Here is a 19,630-nt window from a genome sequence, read left to right as displayed (position 1 = left end):
TTCTGACTGCCCTGCAGGGGTTGAGTCCTTGAGGTAGCCCTACTTCCCCCTCCTGGCGGTTTGGGGAGCTCCCTGACAAAGAAGCTCTTGGCTCTGGCTTCTGCAGTAGGTTACCAGGCTCCCCTGATGGTCTGTAACTGTGCACTGACCCCTTGATAGATCCTGATACTGGATGAAGCGACGGCGGCCATGGACTCTGAGACCGACTTACTGATTCAAGAGACCATCCGGGAGGCCTTTGCTGACTGCACCATGCTGACGATCGCGCATCGCCTGCACACTGTCCTGGGCTCCGACCGCATCATGGTGCTGATGCAGGGTCAGGTAGAGCACAAGCCCTCTGGGGGCCCCCACCCTGCGTGCCACCCCTCCCAGCCTTTTTTTTTTTTTAAAGCTCAAAATAGGCTCTCTTTACTACTTATACAACAGATGGTAAACAACCTAAAAAGCATATAGTTTGTTTGGTACAACAAATCTGTCATGAATTAGGGGGAAGTTGGGGGAGAGGGTGGTATGTAAACTAATGGTCTGACTAAATAATGACAGCAGACAGTAAAATGGTAAAAATAAAGTCCCTACCCCAAAATGAAGAAACTGCCAAAAGCTGCTAGCTAGAAAAGGTGTTTTTCTCCCATTTTATTTGGTAACACATTTTCACAGAAACATGATATTATTTACAAATATACAGATAAGAGACTGCTCGAATCTTAAACTGAAGAGGTCATCAAAAATCAATTTACAAAAATCTTCAATTGTCCAAGGGAGATCCAGGGTGGAAAATTCTGGCAGCGCTTGTGAGCGTGGGGCTGGACAGAAATAAGGTTTTTCTGATCTTCCAGTTCCAATAACCTCCTACAGAAGGAAGCTGAGGACCAAATGCTCAGAGTTCTCTGATCCACAGCTGCAATGAGGCAATGGAGACTGTTTGCAGAATCCCCTCGCACGTGTTCCCCTAAGGAACAGTCAGTTCACCGGGTCTCAGGAGGCACTAGTTTGTATGTTTTTGGAAGCGGCAAGCATTGCTCTCACTTTGGCCATTAAATCCTGACTTATTTTACTTTGCACTGAAGACACAATTGCTGAAGAGTGACGTCTCTGAGGCAGAGGGGAACTGCAGGAGTGGCCAATCTCTTCTTGGGTGGATTGATTTTGGTTGTCACTGTTGCCACTACACAGGGTGGTGCTCATGACTTAAAGGACACAGATGAGGTGACTGGACATCCTGGCTCTTGGCTGGGCCTTAGAGGTGGACGGGGAGTGTGTTCAGACTCCAGAAATGCTAAGGAGGGGCTCCTCCCTGGGGCGGGGCCATGAAAGGGGCCCATGGAGGCAGCTGAAGGTCTCCTTTCCACACTGATGGCCACTGACCCCAGTGTCCTTGTCATGAACATCAGCTGCCTCCTCAGCTAGTAGTTGCTGAGGGCCCCTTGTGTGCAAGGTGTTTGAGAAATGTCCTGGACACCAAGTGCTTGCTCAATGAGAAAGAAAAATGTATAGACTGTTAGGAGTGGAAAGGACTTAGAACTCTGAGTCCAGCTTCCTCATTTTATAGCTGAAACAGGCCTGGAGAATGGAAGTGACTTTTTCAAAGTCTTCCCAGGAGTGAGCATCAGGGCCAGAGCCTGATGTCCACCCACGGGCCTCTGCAGGCTTCCTGGGGGCAGGCAGTGAGCACTGCGCAGTGGGAGCCATTTCCTGCTTTCCCTTTTAATGAGAAAGTATTGAAGGGAGACCATAGCGAAGGCCCTATAGAAGCAGGGGAGCTCACTTCCCATGGAGCAGCCTGGAAGACCTGCAGGGGGTGTCTGGGTCACGCCTGCAGGGCAGGAGACTCCTCCCTGTGCTTGTTGAGGGTCTAGCTCTCTCCAGGCTGTGGAGAGAGGTAGAAGCCCACAAGGAACACCGAGGCTGAGGAGACCCAGCCCCCGCTTCTGGCTGCCCCTGGGGCTGGGGCCTGGGAGCCGCGATGGGCTTGGCCATGCTCTGCTCCTCTCTTCCAGGTGGTGGAATTTGACACTCCGTCTGTGCTCCTGTCCAACGAGAGCTCCAGATTCTATGCTATGTTTGCTGCTGCGGAGAACAAAGTTGCTGTCAAGGGCTGATGTCCATGGCTGGGTGTTGCCCCCCGGAAACATCCTCTAATATCCCCTGCCTGGGGCAGGGCCTGCATCACTCTTCCTCCTACCCAAACCCAGATCTGGTATTGCCCAGCTTTTTAAACTTTGACACAGTTCAGGACTGGCTTGTGTTTCACTATAAGGGAGATTCATGTTTTAATTATTGTATTTATTCCATATTCATACAAACCCAAATTTTGTTTTTGTCCTTACTTGCACTCTAAAGGTTCAGGGAACCGTTATTATCAATGTCTCAGAGGCCTAGAATGAAGCTTTATCCATGTAGCTCTCTCTACACACTCTGTACATAGCCTATATTGACAGTGAAAATGTAAAACTTTATTTTCTATTAAAATGAGCCCTGTGCTCATAGGGCATATTCCTTTCTATCCCTTCTGTACACTTTGCTGTACCGAGATCTGGTTTTGCTCTCAGACTGTATAAATGTTGGCAGTTTGCTTTTTTTTAGGCCGGTCTCTCTCTTTGTGGTGGCAGATGTTTTACGTGTCAGAATGGATGTAAAGCGTGGAGGCAGTCTGCCCTTCCGGAGGCCGAGCTCTCGGCTTCCCAACAACCTTCCCGGCGAGGTTGGGTCCTGGAAGGGGCGATTGCCAAAGGCTGCAGGGCTCCCACAGGAAGCACTCAGGGCTCCTGCTTCCCCTTCTGTTTTCACTTGGCTGCTCTGGTCGGAGTGGTGGCCATGGTGGGGGGTGGGGGCAGCTCCCATAGCACCAGCCTCCCATCAGCGATGGGAAGCTCAGAAGTGCCCATGGCAGAGGACGCGCTTTCTATCCAAGAATCACGCCCTCGTGCCCTCCTCCCTCCAGCTCGTTGCTGGGGGGCTGGTGCTGGCCGGGGGAAGGGGGATGGGTTTCAGATGGTACTTTGAAGCTCTCCTGTCCCCCAGACCTCCCACCCCACACTCTACTGCTCTGAGAGAATTCAGGATTTTGCAATCCAAAGCCTGCAACACATTGAACTGCTCCTGCTGAGGGATCCGTCACACACTGAAGTACAAGCTTGTTTGTTTGCCTTTTTTTTACCTGTCAAGAGACCTACCTCTGGTGGTTGACGACTACGTGCTACACACCTTCAGTACATTTCTGGGAACCGTCCCGGGCCGTGAGGCCTCTCTCAGGGGGACGGGCTGCTGCTCAGCCGGCAGCACTGCTGAGGAATCAGCGCTGCATGTTTCTGTCTGCTAGACATTTGTATAACCTTAGCATGTTTGCTAAATTCCTTGTGGAAACAGATCTGGGGGGGAAAATAAAACTATTTTGAGTTTTACAAAGTGCTTTCTCTGGGTGATGCTGTGGCTAACCTTTCTTCAGTGGGTGTTGCCGGGGCCATATCTGAATAAGAACCAGTCTGGGCTTGTGAGGGCGGGCACAGGCCTCCCCTGTCCATTGGCTGGCGCTGGGTGCAGTCATGTCAAGGCAGGCTGAGGTCCTCCCACTTCACCTGATGGGTGAGAAAGAAAAGCTTTCACAGTTGCTGTGCTGGGACCCAAGGTGGCTTCAGCGGCTGGAGGCTGGCAAGCCCTTCACGAACTGGGGTCCCCTTGAGTGTGGCACGTCAGAGGGGAAATCTAGTGTGTCCCCTTCGGTAGAAACCTGTTCCCCTTGGCCCCATAAGCCGGAGAAAGGGCCCTCAGAGCAGCAGGCCTTATCCATAAAAGTCCTCTGCATTCTACCACAAGTGATCATCTTTTTGCTTTGAAGCAGTGAAAAAGAAACTGCTGCCCATGGCAACCCCTTTTATTCTGAGGGTCATTTGGGAGCTTTTTTTTTTTTTTTAGCTTTTTTTGGGGGGGGCAGGGGACGGCAGGGCAATTGGGATTAAGTGACTTGCCCAAGGTTACACGGCTAGTAAGTGTCTGAGAATGGATTTGAACTGCGGTCCTAATGACTCCAGGATCAGTGCTCTACTTGCTGCACCACCTACCTGCCCCACATTCAGGAGCTTTTCCTGGAGTCAAGCTGAAATCGGCCTCTGTCATGGCTCCATTGCCTCTGCTCTGTCCTCTGGACCAGTCACCATAACCTTTCAAATGCCCAAGATGACCCCCAACCCCAGTCTAGTGAGATCTCAGGGATTCCAAAAGGCTGAAGGCTTCATTCACACAGCTCCGGTACCCAGGTGGGATGTGCTGGGTTCTCCAGTCTGAGTCTGGCCTTGAACACACCCGCTGACATTCTCATGCTTCCCTCTCTGGCTATTGAGCTTGACCCTAATGCTCACCTTATCCGCAACATGATGGGCAAGCATTGAAGGTCACTAGAGGTCTCCCTAGTAGAGAGCTGGCCTCCCACCCAGGAAGCCCTGGGCTTTGAGTTCCTCTTTGACATATCCTGGCCATGTGGCCATAAGCAGGCCCTTGTCCTCATGTAGGGAAGGGGCAGAGTGTCTGGCAGAAGGAGTTGGCTCATGGGGGAGTCATCCCCCTCTCTCTGAAATCACAGATTTCTGCCATCTGATAGCCCCTCAAATACAAGACAAGAATATGATCTCTCTTCTAGACCGTCTCATCTGGGCCTCAGGAAGCTGCTCAGGGCACCACTGGAGCAAAGCTGAGGTGAAAGCTGAGTTTTCCTGCAGTTTTGGTGTCTGGCCTCTTCTTCGTGGAACTGCCTTCCATCTCAGGCCTTTGGCTTTAATGCTGGTGCAAGACCAGCAAAGCAAGACAGCCAAGTCATGGAGAGGCCAACACTAATCGTAAAGGAAGACTCAGGGCCCCAGGTGTCCCTTCTAGCACCCAAGGAAGGACTGAGTGCATGGGGAAGGCAGCTGCTGAAGGCCTGTCTGAGACCAGGGGGCAGAGGGATCCAGTGCCAGTATTTCGATCTCACCATTGTCTTTTGCAGATTAAATCAACTGGCCTCACTGAACTGCTATGACCAAAACCTTGAGTTATTATAAAAACAGGTGTGATCCAAGCAGGGGGAGAGGAAGTGACTCCCACTGCTCAGTCCCTTACAATGTGGTTGTTTATTCACCCAAGAACAGAGGGCAAAAAATGCCACCTGAGTGGTAGAGGCTTAGGGAGCTGATGGGCAAGGGCAGGTGAGGACTTTCAGTCGGTCTAATCCTTGTGGGTTGTTAGAGACAGCAGGAACATTGGAAGTATGGGGTGGGGACGAGAAGGAGTTAAAATATGGAACCAGTATCTCACTTTCGTAAACTCTCCAATGAAGGTCCAAACCAATTTAAGCAAACTGGCATCTTTCACTAGTTTTCTTTCTAGAAATGAAATTCCCTGAGCATTTTTTCAAGAAAAGCAGTGGGCAGCTAGGTGGTACAGGATAAAGTGCCAGATCTGGAATCAGGAGGACTCATCTTCCTGAGCTCAAATCTGGCCTCAGACACTTACTAGCTGTGTGGCCTTGGGCAAGTCACTGTCTGGGTCTCAGTTTCCTAATTTGTAAAATGAACTCAATGGGCTAGATGCCCTTTCAGGTCCGTTCTCACTGTAAATCCTGAGGAGGGACTCAGTTTCCTTATCTGTAAAATAAGGGGGCTGCACTAGTTGGCTTCTAAGCTTCCTTTCTGCTCAAAATCTTTTGACACATGCCACCTGAGACCTTGGAAAAGTTTCTTTCCCTGGGCCTCAGTTTCCCCATCTGTAAAATAAGGGGATAGTGGTCATTGGCTTCTGAGACCCCTTCCGTCTTCGGATCTGTGATCCAGTGACATCATCAGTGTTACAGGACACTCCAGCTTGAAAACAGACAGAACAAGTGGAGACCATTGGACTGTGCCTGTGGATGGCAGGTTGTTGACTGACAGTGGGGATTCCTTTTAGCTAGCCACACCCAGCGGTTAGAGGGAACTATTTGGGAAGATCGAGTAGTAAGAGTAATCTGTACAAAATACTCGTGGGGCTACCTCGGAGCCCGCTTCTAGACTTTTTCCTTTAGGTTGGATGTTTTTCTGCTGGACTCCTTTCCTCTATTTGTCCTCAGGTCCCAGAGCAGACTTAATCAGCTGTTCCAGGGCCCTTGCTGGACTCAGAAAGGAAGTCAGAAATCCTCTGACTCCTGAAAGTTGTTGACATGTCAAGCAGGGTTGGGCTAGAGGAAGGAGGCTGGCTTCTAGTTGGTCTGAGGCCAGAGCAGGGCTCTTTTACCCCCAAGCAGTTCGTTCTCTGGGCTGTGGCTGCAGCGTTCCACCCTAACAAGTCAAAAGCTCCAATTCCTGGGCTATTTTATATATACCCACAGGGCCTGCCTAAGTCTCCTGGATCGATCCAAACACCTCCTGGGCGACATTATTTCAATTCGTCCAATGACTTTCAAGGACTTCTAAATTAGCCAAATTTCCACAGTTAGTCTAAAGCAGGAGTTCTTCAACTTTTTTGTGTGTGTCTTTAGTCTGATGAAATCCCTTCTCAGAATGATGTTTTTAAATGTATATAACAAAATACACATGATTATATTATTGTTTGGTCAATTTTTGGTGGTGTCCAACTCTTCGTGACCCCATTTGGGGTTTTCTTGTCAGAGATACTGGACTGGTTTGCCATTTCCTTCTCCAGCTCATTTGAAAGATTAAGGAACTGAGGCAAACAGGGTGAAGTGACTTGACCAGGGTCACACAGCTAGTAAATGTCTGAGACCAGATTTGAACTTGGGAAGATGAATCCTATAGGCCCAGTGGTCTACACTGTGCCACCTAGCTGCCCTACATACAATTATAAAGGAAATCAATTCTATCCAAATACAGTTTTATTTATTTATTATTCAAAAATACATTATTAAGGTGAAAGACCATAGGTTAAGAAAGACCATAGGTTAACCCTGGTCTGAAGTCTTTGGTTGATTGAGTGATTCAACAGACATATTTTCACCTGGTTAAAGGCACAGAGTATATAGCATTTTGTCAGTTTTAGTGGAGATGGGGTGATAGCAAAGGAATATCAAATAGCAGAATCATTCCCTGCATCTTCCACATCCAGAGAGAGGTTCAATCTCCCAAAGAAGCCCTCGTGGGTAAGAGGCAATACTCGGCCAGTTGTTATCTTCACATGCATCAATAAGGAGGGCACCGTGGCTGGAACTCGGGCCAGGACAGTGACTCACTGACCCCACTCTGTCTCCCAAGCCAATGTCCATTACTTCCCTGCTGCTCTGCTGACATCTGCTGGAGCGCTCTGCGATGCTGAGGCTTCTTCTTCTCATAGAGAGGATTTACATCTCCCATTGCCCACTGGCGAATCAATACACATCCATATGTTTCCTTAGGCAGGACTCCTACCTGCTCCAGTGTAAGTCTCTGGTGGCTACCAAAACCTTTACAAATTGCTTCCCCCTCAACAGAAAGTCTCTAGTTCTCACTCCTAGCTGGAACAGGGTGAAAGAATTCCTTTCAATGCCTGACACATCTTTAGTGTGTAGTACTAGCAAAATAACTTTCAAACTTTGATAAACCTCAGAGAGATACTTAGCAATATTTGTAGTTGCCAGGGTGGAGATGGCAAAATTTTCCATGCTTTGGCAGAGGCTCATGCCCCCCTTACTCTTCCATCAAGCCTAAATTTACCTCTAGGTAGCTTTAAAAATTTAGAAAAACATTTTGTTTAGTCAGTCAGTTCTACCTTCCTACCCTCCCACCCTAACCAACCTTCCTCCCCCTCTCCCACTGAGAGCACGAGAAAAACAAAACCCATTACACACATGTACAGTCAATCAAAACAAACTTCCACATTGGCTGTGTCCAAAACAATGCTTGCGTGAGTCCTTCACCGCTCTATCAGGAGGCAGGTACCATGTTTTCCTCATTAGTCCTCTGAAATCTGTTCATTATGCTTTTAAGAGTTTAGCACAAAATATTTCATTACATTTATATACACATAACTTGTTCATTCCCCAATCATGAACACCCCCTAAGATTCCCATTCTTTGCCACCTCAAAAAGAGTTATAAATATTTTTGTACATTCCTAGCATTTGTTTTGCTTAGGACTAATTCCTCCTTTAATCTATTCTCTCTTTTAACTCCCCCCTCTCCCCTTCTCCTCTTTTCCTATTTCTTTATTGAAGTTAATGTATTTGTTTACCCAACTCTCTCTCTCTCTCCATGTTGTCTTCCTTCTTTGGACCAGTTCAGATGAAAATGAACTTCAAGTTTCAGCTGTTCCCCCTCCCCCACCTTCTCCTTATTCATAAAGATATCTACTTGTACACCCTAATTATGTGAAAATTTTCCCTAATCTTATTTTCACTTTCCCCCTACAATGTATTCCTCTTTCCCTCTCCATTCTTTCCTTAAGATCACCAAGACCTAATAGAACAACTCCCAGGCTTTCTTGAATTGGACTCACCTATGGACCCTGCTGACACTAGTATTCTGAGGAGAAATAAGTATTGTCTCCATATTAGAATTAGATTATAAGCAGTTTTTAGTCCTTTATCACTGTTCGTTCACCTTTACCTAATTATGTTTCTCTTCACTTCTATGTTTGAACTTCAAAGTTTCTCTCCAACTCTGTTTTTTTCATCTGGAGTACTTGAAATCCTCGCCTCGATTTCCTGAAAGGTCCATTTTGCCCTCAGTTTTGACGGGTAGATTATTCTTGGCTGTAAATCTATATCCTTACCTTTTGTATTATCATGTCCCAAGTTCTTTGCTCCTTTAGTTTGGTGGTTGCTAAATCTTGTATGATCCTGACTGTAGCTCCTTAATACTTAAATTCTTTCTCTGGCTGCTTGCAGTAATTTTTTTTTTTAAGCTAGAAACTCTAGATTTTGGCTCAGGGTTTTCATTTAAAGGTTTCTTTTAGGAGGTGACCAGTATGCTTTCTATTTTTACTTTGCCCTCTGGTTCTCAGAGGTCTGGCAGTTTACTTTTAAGATTTCTTGAAACAGAATGTCAAGGCTCTTTTTGGTCATTGTGTTCAAATAGTTCAAGGATTCTTAATATTTCTCTCCTAAATCTGATTTCCAGATCAATTACTACCTTATATTTTCTTCTTTTTTCTGGAGGGGCAATTGGAGTTGTGACTTGCCCAAGTTCACACAGCTAGTAAATGTTAAGTTTCTGAGGCTGGATTTGAACTCAGGTCCTCCTGACTCCAGGGCTGGTGCTCTATTCACTGCACCACCTAGCTGCCCTTCTTTTTTTTTCTTTCAGCCTTTGGACTATGTTTTAATATTTCTTGTTGCCTCATGAAGTAATTGGCATCTATCTGGTCCATTCCAATTTTCAGGAAATTTGTTATTTGAGCAATGTTTTGTACCTCTTGTGCCAAGCTGTTAATTTCCTTTCCAATTCTTTCTTCCATAGCTCTCAGGCCACAAACTCTTTTGGGTTATTTCAGACATTTTCCAAGAAACTCTGGTACTCTGGGTCTTGATGAAATCAGCAGAAGCTCCTTTGCAAATGGGGGCTTCCAACGGATTTGAGCATCCACAGGGAATCTTTCTTCAACTTAGACCTTGTGCTGGATCAATCAATCAATCAATCAATATCTAGTAAATGCCTACTATGTGCTAGGCACTACGCTAAGCCCTTGGAATACACAAAGAGACAAAAGACAGGCCCTGACTTCAAGGAAGTGGGAGAATCTAAGCTGGAGGAAACAGCAAGCAAACAGATCTCTATAAAGTGAGCTTTATATAGGGTTAATAGGAAATAATCAGCAGATGGATCGGCTCCAGCCCCATGGCAAATACATTGAGGAATCTACATCACTGAGCTACTTCTGTTGTGATATGTGTCGAGGAATCTTGAATGGTTTTGATGAGAGACGCCTTATTGGAAGAAACAACGGTAAAGGAGCATTCTTGTTCTACAGAACATATTGTTTCTTCATAACAAACAGAACAATCTCTGAAGATGATATATTCTCAACACTTCTGGCTTATTGCAAAAGGGCCAGAATGAGGGGCAAGCCTGCTGGAGCTTCCCTTTTAGTGCCTTCATCAAGGATGCCCAGACGCATTTAGAGGACCCTCAAAGACTGCATGTACATGACAACGCATGCGTGCGGCTTGGCGGTTATTGAAGTTCGTGCAGGTACATTATTTTGGGGTTAAGAAGAACTAGCATTCTCAGAACTTTAAGGTTTGCACAATGCTTCACATAGGTTTTCTCACTGGATAGCAACCCTTTAAGCGGGTGCTATTTTTATCTTCATTTTACAGAGGAGGAAATTGAGTCTGAGAGAGGTTAAGTGACTTGCCCAGGGTCACATACAGCTAGTCACAAGCTAGTCTGAGTCTGGATTTGAGCTCAGGTCTTTTTAACTTCAGTCCAACATTCTATCCACTGATGCCCAAGATTTTACTTGTGCCTTTGGTATCTTTCCCTCCTTCAACTATTTTGTATGTTGATCCCCCAATAATTTCAAAATTGTATGAACTGCAGCATCCATCTTCTCTAAATGCATACTGTTCAATTCAGCTTTTCGCCCCACCTTTATTCTTATTAGCGCTATTTCTACTTCTTCTATAAGCAAATCTGGGGTTGTTATTGGGGTCCACGTATGGAGGTTCCACCATCTTTAATGGAGAAAAGAGTACAAACTGTATTATGATGATGATTTTTACAAAATCCTCCATTTTCCTCCTGTTTGTCGTCTTTCTGTTTTCATCTTTGAATGTCCTTGGGATGACTTTGCTTAGGTAGGTAGAGTTGTCAAGGTTTCTTTAAGCTAGTTTTATCCTCCGCTCCCTCTCTCTACTTCAGGAGACAATACTATCTACAGTCATTTATCATCCTTCTTCATAAGATTCTACAGAAAGTTTATATTCAAGGCCAGTTGCCACCTTTGGTAGCCACCTCTACTTTTTGGTAAGCAATTTGCTATGAGATTTTGGTCTCCTTGCCGAGGCAATTAATTTACCCTGACAAATTAATTCTTCTGGATAAAATTATTCTAGCTGGTGCTGATGTCATGTCTGCTATCCATTTCTAATTTTTTATTATCAGTGACTTATTCAAATAGTTCAGGGTTAAGCTGTTAAATTTTGTTTTTTTATGATTTCAAGCCCAAATTTCTCTCTTTGCAAATCCCAGCTGTTGTTCTTAGTTTTGCCCGCTTCAGCCCAAAAGAAGTCTAATCCCTTGTGTGCACAACACATCTGAAAGAAGCTGTTACGTCTGTCACCATCTTTGCTCCAATTGAAACATCTTCACCTGGACTCAAGCCCTCTTACCATCTGGCTTGCACCCTCTGGATGTTCTCCAGTTTATTAAAATCTCCTCTTAACTTAGGCACCCAGAGTCAAACCCAGTCTTTAGATGTGGTCTGATGAAGGCAGAGCACAGTGGTACTTTCTGCCTATTTTCTGACTCTGGGCACTGATTGAACCCATGCCTGAAATTCACCCCTTTCTCACATCTGCCTTTCAGAATCCATCCTTGGGGGTGTGGGGGGAGATGGAGCCAAGATGGCAGAGTTTAAAGCAGGGATTTGCTTGAGTTCTCCCCCAAAACTCTCTAAATTCCTGTAAAAAATTACTCTAAACAAATTCTACAGCTACAGAACCCACACAAAATGACAAAGTAAAACATATTTCCAGCCCAAGACAGCCTGGAAGGCCAACAGGAAGGGCATATCACACCATGCTGGTTGCTGTGCACAGTCCAGGGTGGGCTGAGCCAGCATAGACAGGGCTGGAGTAGCCCTTCTGTGATTGAATCACTGGCAGCTGTGGCAGTTTCCAGACTTTTCAACCCACAAATGCCAAAGACAGCATAGAAGGTCAGTGGGAAAACTACAGGACCTGGGTGAAGGGGGAGTGTGGTCTGGCTGAGACCATCCATAGGATGATGTAGGTAGCAGCAACAGCAGCAGCAATGATTGCTTCTGGAGCTCTGGGCACACAGACAGTGGGGGAATAGAGTGGTTGATACAAAACCCTTGAAGCCTGGCAGTACACCCACTGCCACCAGACCCCCACTGAAAGCCGAGTCCTGCCTTGACAGAGTTAGAAAGTCAAGTCTTCAGCTGGGAAGATGAGCAAACAGTGTTAAAAAAAAACCTCAGACTACAGAATCTCACTTTGGTGACAAAGATCAAAACATACAAACAGAAGACAACAAAGTCAAAGCTCCTGCATCCAAAGCTCCCAAGAAAAATCTGAATTGGTCTCAGGCCATGGAAGAGCTCAAAAAGGATTTGGAAAAATCAAGTAAGAGAAGTAGAGGAAAATTGGGAAGAGAAATGAGAGCACTGCAGAATCCATCCTCAGTTTCCTTCTCTCATCGTTTACACCTACCTCCACAGGAGGCTTCCCTAGATCCCACCAGCTGCTAATGCCCTCCCCAACCCAGTCACTTTATGTATACCTTGTGTTATTGTATCTACCTATAGTGCTGCCAGTGGTCTTCCCCAAGGGAATGGAATCTCCTAGATGCCAAGGACCTTTCACCTTTGTCTCTGTATCCCCAGAGCCTGGCAGAGTATGGTACGGAACAGAAGCTTAGTGAAAGCAAAGACAAAGGTGACATCCCTGCCCCCCAAAGAACTTATATATCAGGGCAATCAGCGACAGTCAACAAAAGCTCTTGTGTCCATAACATCTCCATTTCCCTGCCCAGGATTTCATCATACTCTCCTGATTCTTTCTGTGGCATTATTTGGCCCTAAACAAGCCCCAGAAGTGAGGAGTCATTCTAGATCTAAGAGCCTGGGGAAACTCTCTGTCCTGTTGTGGAGAAGCCTGGACAGTGAGTGTAATTTCTTATTCAGGTCATGTCAAGTGTATGACTGACTCCTAGGGTCCTCTCAAGAGGAAGCTACTAACTGCAATTACTCATCTCTTCTTCCTGTGGCAATTACAGGATGCCTTTTCCCCTGTGGTATTTGTGGGTCCACACAGCATTCCCTTCTGCCTCAAAGGGGAGAGCCCCATATGTTCCAGGCATTGTAGTTAGGGACTGAGGGTACAAAGACCGGAAAGGAAGGGGGGGGAGGGGAGGGGAGGGGAAGGGAATCCTTACCCTCAAAGAGCTTGTATTCTGATACAACATTCAATCCAATTCAATCAACAATTATTAAACTCTTAAATGCCAGGCAGGCACATAGTAAGGTCCTGGGATTACAAAGATCCCAGTGAAGCTGTCCCTGCTGGGGCCAAGTCACCTAGGCTGCTCACTCTCTCCTCCTCTCACTAAGGGGCACCCAGCGCTGGACTCCTGTGTGTTGACTAGGTTCAGTCCTAGGGAAGTCTGTTCTCTGAAGAGAGGGTTCACATCTCTTCTCTGTACCCCCCCCCTCCACTCTCCCACTTTTTACACACTCACCTGAGTGCACTGGAGCAAATAATTTAATGCTTAGGTTTGGCTTGTGTCCAGGGTCTCCCCAAAAAGGGGAATAGAAACTCCTCAACAGACAAAATAGAGCAGGTAAAGGAGAGCTATTTATTTCCTCAGAACAGAAGAAACTTTTAAAAATATAAAAAAATATGGAAGTGCCTAAACCAGTGTAGTTAGTAGCTATGTAAGTAAAGGGAGTTGATATGATAGAATCAGTAGGCCTTAATTAATGTCACATCATAGAATGTTGTGCCTGGAATTAGGAGGACCTGAGTTCAAATCTAACCCCAGACACTTACTGTCTGTGTGACCCTGGGCAAGTCACTTAACCCTGTTTGCCTCAGTTTCCTCATCTGTAAAACAAGCTAGAGAAGGAAATGGTAAATCAACTCAGTATCATTGCCAAGAAAACTCCAAATTGGGTCATAAAGAGTCAACCATGACTGAAAAACCAGAAAACAACAATGTTATATCCATTCTGGGTTAATGCTCCTAACTCCCACTTCCACTTGCATGTTGGGTCCTCTTGACTACTATTGCCTCATGGATTTAGGGACTATTGTGAGGTATTGTGGTTTTTGATGCTGTCACTCTTGAGCCCCCACTCAATGTGTTCCCCATTATCAACAGAACTCTATTACGTTTTAGAAAAGGGATTTATCAAGAAAGTATTCCATGAATGATAGTCAATAAATAATATCTCCAAAGTGGGGTTCATTCTCCCTTGTATACACAATGTCCTTGGAGAAAGTGGGCTCAAATTTGAAATGCAAAAGGTACTTGTGTAGAGAACAGATGTAGCCAAGTGATACCTCCTGACTTTCTTTTCTTCCCTGGTGGAATCCACGCAAGGTCAGGTCTAATTCTCTGCTGGGCTTCAAAGCCAAACATTCAGGTGTTAAGGCCTTCCTAGAGTCCATGGCCAGCATTTATTTCTGTGATGAAGGGCCATGATCTCTGAAGCTGCCTCCAGGCTCGGGGACTGTTTCTCCACCTCTTCTGCAGGTACTTTGTTTATCACTGGTCACCACTGCTCTGATCCACTCTGCCACCAATTTTGGGGTCCCACGGGCCTCTGAAGGCTCTGATGAATCTCCCAGATGTCTAGGCTCTGTTCTCTTAGAATGTTTGTTCAGTCACCGAATGTTAGGAAAGAATAAACACAAAAGAAATAGAGATGCCCTGTGCGGAGGTGGTGGCTGACTTGAAGGAGGAATCTTGTTACCACTTTCCCCCCAAGAAAGTCACAGCACTTCCACCCCTACCAGCTCCTCGGGCACACAAGCCTTTGCAGAGTTGTATTGGAAACAGGCAGAGAATATCTGGGCACATTGTAAGGAACAAAGCCAGTCAGGGGATATGTGCCCCTGCATCAACTTGCCTGTCCCCCATTATACCCACCTGAATGACTGTAAGGGAAAAAGGGGATTTGATGGAGGGACAATTCGTGATTGAGACTAGCTTAGGCTAGAGAATAGGGTGAGATATTTACATCTGGGAATCATCTGCATAGAGATGGCAATTGAACCCACGGGAGCTGATGAAGCCGTGGAGAGAGTATAGACAAGAACAATAACCTTAACAGCTGACTTCTCTGTAGTACTTATGTGCCTATGTGCCAGGCACTGGGCCTAAGCCCACTTTGCAATTACTGTCTCATTTGATCCATGAAACAGCCCTGGGAGGGAGGGGCTATCATTATCCCCATTTTACAGATCAGCAGACTGAGGCAAATGAGAGTAGTTAAGTGACTTGCCCAGGGTAATACAGCTAATAAATATTAATTAATTAGTTAAGAGTAAAAATAATAAATATTCAACTGAGGTTGAATTTGAACTCAGGCTTTCCTGACTCAAGGCCTGGTACTCTATCTACCATGTTACCCAGCTACCAAAAGAAAGAAGGGAAGAGGGTCCAGGATAAGGTGTTTAGGATCAATAATTAGTAAGTGGAGGAAAGACAGCAATCCAGAGAAGGAACCGGAGAAGTGCATTTAGCCAGGTAAGAGAAGAGCCATGAAGTATCAGTGTTACGGAAGCCAAGGAAGGTCAGAATGTGTGGTGTGGTGTGTGTGTGCGTGCATGTATGTGCATGTGTGCACACGCGTGTGTGAGTGTGCATGTGTGCACATGTGTGCGCATGTGTATGTGTGTGTATGTGTGCGCGCCCACATGTACACTCTACCGTGTGTATAGGGGAGAAGGGGTGGGGGCATCAATGGCGTCCAAAGCTCCCAAAGTCTTAAGCTTTTTCATTCTTTTTTAAAAATAGTATTTTATTTTTTCCAATTACATGTAAAGGCAATTTGAATGTTTATTTTTAAAAATTTTGAGTTCCAAAATTTTCTCCCTCCTTTCCTTCCTTCCCCCTTCCTCCCCCCCAACAGTAAGCAAGTTGATATAGGTTCCACATGTGCAATCATGGTAAACATGTTTCTATATAAGCTTCCATTCTTTCAAAGAACACTTCCTCCTTGCTGATGATGTGGAAACACTGAGGGATTCTTCCAGCCCTTTGACCTTCTGTCATGGGGAGACCAGTCTCTACTTTGTGTAGACATGACAACTACTTGACATGGGCAGAAACATCAACACATCCAAAATTCAGCAAGAAATCCCTTTCCCTCCATGCTTGCGGGAACCACCATCCGCAGTTCTGTCATTCTTGGCAGGTCTTGTGGTAAGCTCATGCGACTGAGTGCAGGGCCTGCTGTCTGTAGTCTCAGTTTGCGTCCTGGAGACTCCTGACCAGGCTTCAATTTTATACTGACTTTTCCTGGTTGGGCTCAGTTTTTGCCCTAAGACTTTCCTGCCAGAGAGTACCATCCTACTCAGCTGCCTTTAAGTCATGCTTAATAGGTTTCTGTCACAGCCCTAATGCAAAAAGCTGCTTTCAGTGACTCTATGCACAAGTCGTACAAAGAGCCCCCTCTCCCAGCCTCCTTTTGGCCTCTTTCTTCATCTTCTCTCCTAGCCCCCGGAACCCCACTGCTGATCCCTAATCTAGCTACATTCCTTCTTCTCAGTATGTAATGGATGCTCATGCCAGAGTGCCTGAGGCAAGTCCCTTATCTGTCCTGACTTGTCACGTGAAGAATTGCAGGTGACCATCAGGCTTTCTTTTGCCCCTCCCTGGAAGGCTCCTGGCTGCTTTTCTCCTCTCAAGGGGACCTCAGAGAGTGTGTGAAGGGGAATAGAAAGTCACAGAGGAGGATAAGAGTAGCAAGATTGGGGTGGCAAACAGAACCCAGCTAAGACTTGTTCCTTCCCCAGAGACATCGTCATGGAGACTTCCTTGGGATCATAGAGACTTGCTGGGCCAGAGTGGATGTGAATGTTCAGAAGAGCTTAGATCTTCTGCCTTTTCAGGTCCCTGAGGGGTTTCCACAAAGGCACCACAAGGCAGACAGAAGAGAAGGAGGTATACAAGTTTCAGCCAGTCTCTAGGCTTCTGCCCAACCCAGCAGGGAGCTTGGGATGGATGCACTGTAGACTGGGGTCTGTCAAAGGAGCCAAGGGCAGATAAGGCCATATCATGTGATGAGGCAAATGGAGTCTCATCTAAAATCCCTTTCTCCCCACCATGATTTCATAGTGTTGTGCTAGAGAAATTTCTGCCCAGACTTTAAGTCTCAATCCTTTCTTTATCACCTTCCTCAGACCATCTGGGAGGAGAAGGAAGGAGAAGAGAGTCAGCTCCTTCTGTTGTCACTTACTAAAGCCTCCCCTATATTGCCTGAATGTCCATTTGTGCTTTCTATGTTATTTGATATTCCTAATAAAGTATGTGGTCATCAAAAGTGATTTGTCTAATCCTGTGGGGCTGGAGATACAGCAGTCAGGAATGGGAAGTCAGTCTCTGTGAGGAAAATAAATGGGGTCTCAGAATCAACTAGAAATAGAGTTTGATATAATCTCTTGGCATATTCCAGAGTGTATCCTTCCTAGCTAGCTTCCTTTGATCCCAGAGAAAGTTAATAAGGAGGCAAACCTGTGAGGGATGGGGAGGGAAGGTTGTGGTCTCTAAGTGCATCTTTCAACACTGAGCCTAGCCTGGAATTAGACAACTCCTCCTTTCCAACCATGCTCGAATCTCTGTCATATGCACGTGTCTGCCTTCCCTCCTTCACCCTTTCCTTCAGAGATTTCTGGGGCAGCTGTTCCTGCCCATGGAGCCAAGAGAGTGGAAAGTCCAATGAAAGGAGGCCAAAGACTTTTGCTCATTTTGAGGGAAGGTGGCAGGCTTCTGGGGTTGGATTCTTTGGTTTGCAGTGAGTAGGACCTGCACTTTCTCCACTTGAACCAGGACTGGCGAAGCCAGAGCTGAGGGTAAACTGGGGATTGCAGTCCTGGGTGTGAGCTGAGTTCTTATCCATGGAAATTAGCCAGAAGCAGCATTACCAAAACATTCTGTTCAGGAGCAAGAGGCTGGCTTGGGAGATCGTCCAACTTTCCAGAGATTCTCAGCTATGTCTAAACATGGAGGAGAGGTGAGCCAGGGAGGGTCTTTCTGCTCTTGCTTCTTTATTATTTCAACTCTGATGTCCCTAGGTGGGGCTCGGTATTGCCTGCTCCCCCATGCCCCTGTGTTTCTCTTTCCCCTCCTTCCCTCTCTACAGCAGCATCATTGATTTAGAACCTCAGAAATCATCCAGTTGAATCCTACATTGCCAATGGTTTACAGATGAGGAAAGTGAAACTCAGAGGGGTTTAGTGACTCACCTGAGGTCACACAGATGGTTAAGTAGCATAGCAGGGATTTGATTCAAGTCTTCCTGACTCTCATGTCCATCATTCTTTCCACTCTACTAGTATCATGAACAATTTTTTAAAGAAGAGAGTTAAAAGGTCGTACATATGGTAACTACGGAATCACACCGTAAAAAATGAAATGGATTCTATTTTACCATCTGAAACATGACTGGTTACCGGTGTGGGGGCAATCTCTGGATCGGCTATTGGGTATAGTCCTACTGACTTGTTAGTTCAAAGACCGGAAAGTAACACCAATTAAAAGTAAATAGTGAAAATGGGGCGATACGGTATGCAGTGGAAGCAATGCTAACCTGGACCTATTGAAACAAGATGCTCATGCCCCCAAGTGGGAAATGGGGGAAAGAACAGGTAGTAACAGATTTTCCTCATGTCCCAAGAGAAGTTAACTAAAGCGGATGCTTTCCTGGCCAAATGGAGTGATATGGCAACTATGTATGGTTGGGTCATATGATGTCATTTGTAAAACTATATAGAGAGTGGAAAATGATGCATGGCATATATAGCCTCATGAAGCAGGGAAGGGGAAGGGAACATTTATTAAGCATCTCTTCTCAAGGATTATCTCACTTAGCACCCACAACAACCCTAGAGGGTAGGTATTATTATTATCCTCATTTTATAGCTGGGAACCTGAGGCAGACTTGGCCAGGATCACACAGCTAGGAAGTGTTCAAGGCTGGATTTGAATTCAGAGCCTCCTGACTCCAACTTCAGTGTACTACCCTAGAGCAGTGCTTCTTAAATGGTGTAACTGAATGTGGGGGTCACAAAAAATTTGACAACAGTAAAAAGTTTCTGAATGTGCAATGACCCAAAATTAATTCAGATCAAATATGTAATGAATCCGAGGTGTTTCTGGTAGCGCTTGCCCATATTGCATCACACAGTTTCACTTCAGCCTTGGTTCTGAACACACAGCATGTGCACTTTGTACTGCGTGTGCCATCATGCCACACAACGCCAACGAATACTGCCAGAAACACCTCCGTCCAAATTCAAGACTACTGTATGTTATAAATTGCAGTGTTTTTACTGTACATGCAAAGGTTTCTGCTCTTACAGAAACATAATAGTTTAATTACAGAAAATAAAGACCTTTAATATTTCCTACCATAAAAATAAACATGCACATCCATCTCATTAGTATGCAAATTTGCCTTCATCTTTAATAAATGGTAAAATTATATGTACACCAAAGAATTATTTTAAAATAAATTTCTTTTTTATTTATTATTAGTAAATATTTGATCCATATACCTGTTTTATATACCTATATACCTGGGGTCATGTAAAAATTTCTCAGTCAAAAAAGTAGAGTAGAAAAAGTTTAAGAAATCCTGGTCTAAATCCTGGCTTAAGAAATCCATGGAGCTTGTAGGAAGGGCCAGATCATATCTCTGGAATCTTGCTCACCTCTTTCTGAGAGAACCTTTGGTTCCTGCCTGGAGTAGAGCAAGAGAAAGGTTCAAGAGGCTTGTCA

General features: G+C 45.5%; 1 protein-coding gene across 4 annotated transcripts in view; it reads left to right on the top strand.

Moving 5' to 3' along the window:
- ABCC5 (ATP binding cassette subfamily C member 5) overlaps nucleotides 1–3,408 on the top strand; it is a 53,796-nt gene extending 50,388 nt beyond the window's left edge. For 3 of the 4 annotated variants that reach the window (XM_069089308.1, XM_069089309.1, XM_069089310.1), the window contains 2 exons: nucleotides 160–324; nucleotides 2,001–3,408. In XM_069089308.1, coding sequence (XP_068945409.1) covers nucleotides 160–324; nucleotides 2,001–2,102 — 267 coding nt within the window. In that variant the 3' untranslated portion in view covers nucleotides 2,103–3,408. The remainder of the gene's footprint in view (nucleotides 1–159; nucleotides 325–2,000) is intronic. The other variant, XR_011168583.1, reaches the window with a different exon arrangement.
- The last annotated feature ends 16,222 nt before the right edge of the window (nucleotides 3,409–19,630 follow it).

This window comes from Petaurus breviceps, unplaced genomic scaffold (genome assembly GCF_028583685.1).
Source record: "Petaurus breviceps papuanus isolate PSGF00001 unplaced genomic scaffold, PetGlider_PUasm1.0 186, whole genome shotgun sequence".
Taxonomy (NCBI): Eukaryota; Metazoa; Chordata; class Mammalia; order Diprotodontia; family Petauridae; genus Petaurus; species Petaurus breviceps.
Note: the sequence above shows the minus strand (reverse complement) of the source record. Positions and strands in the feature narration are given on the sequence as shown.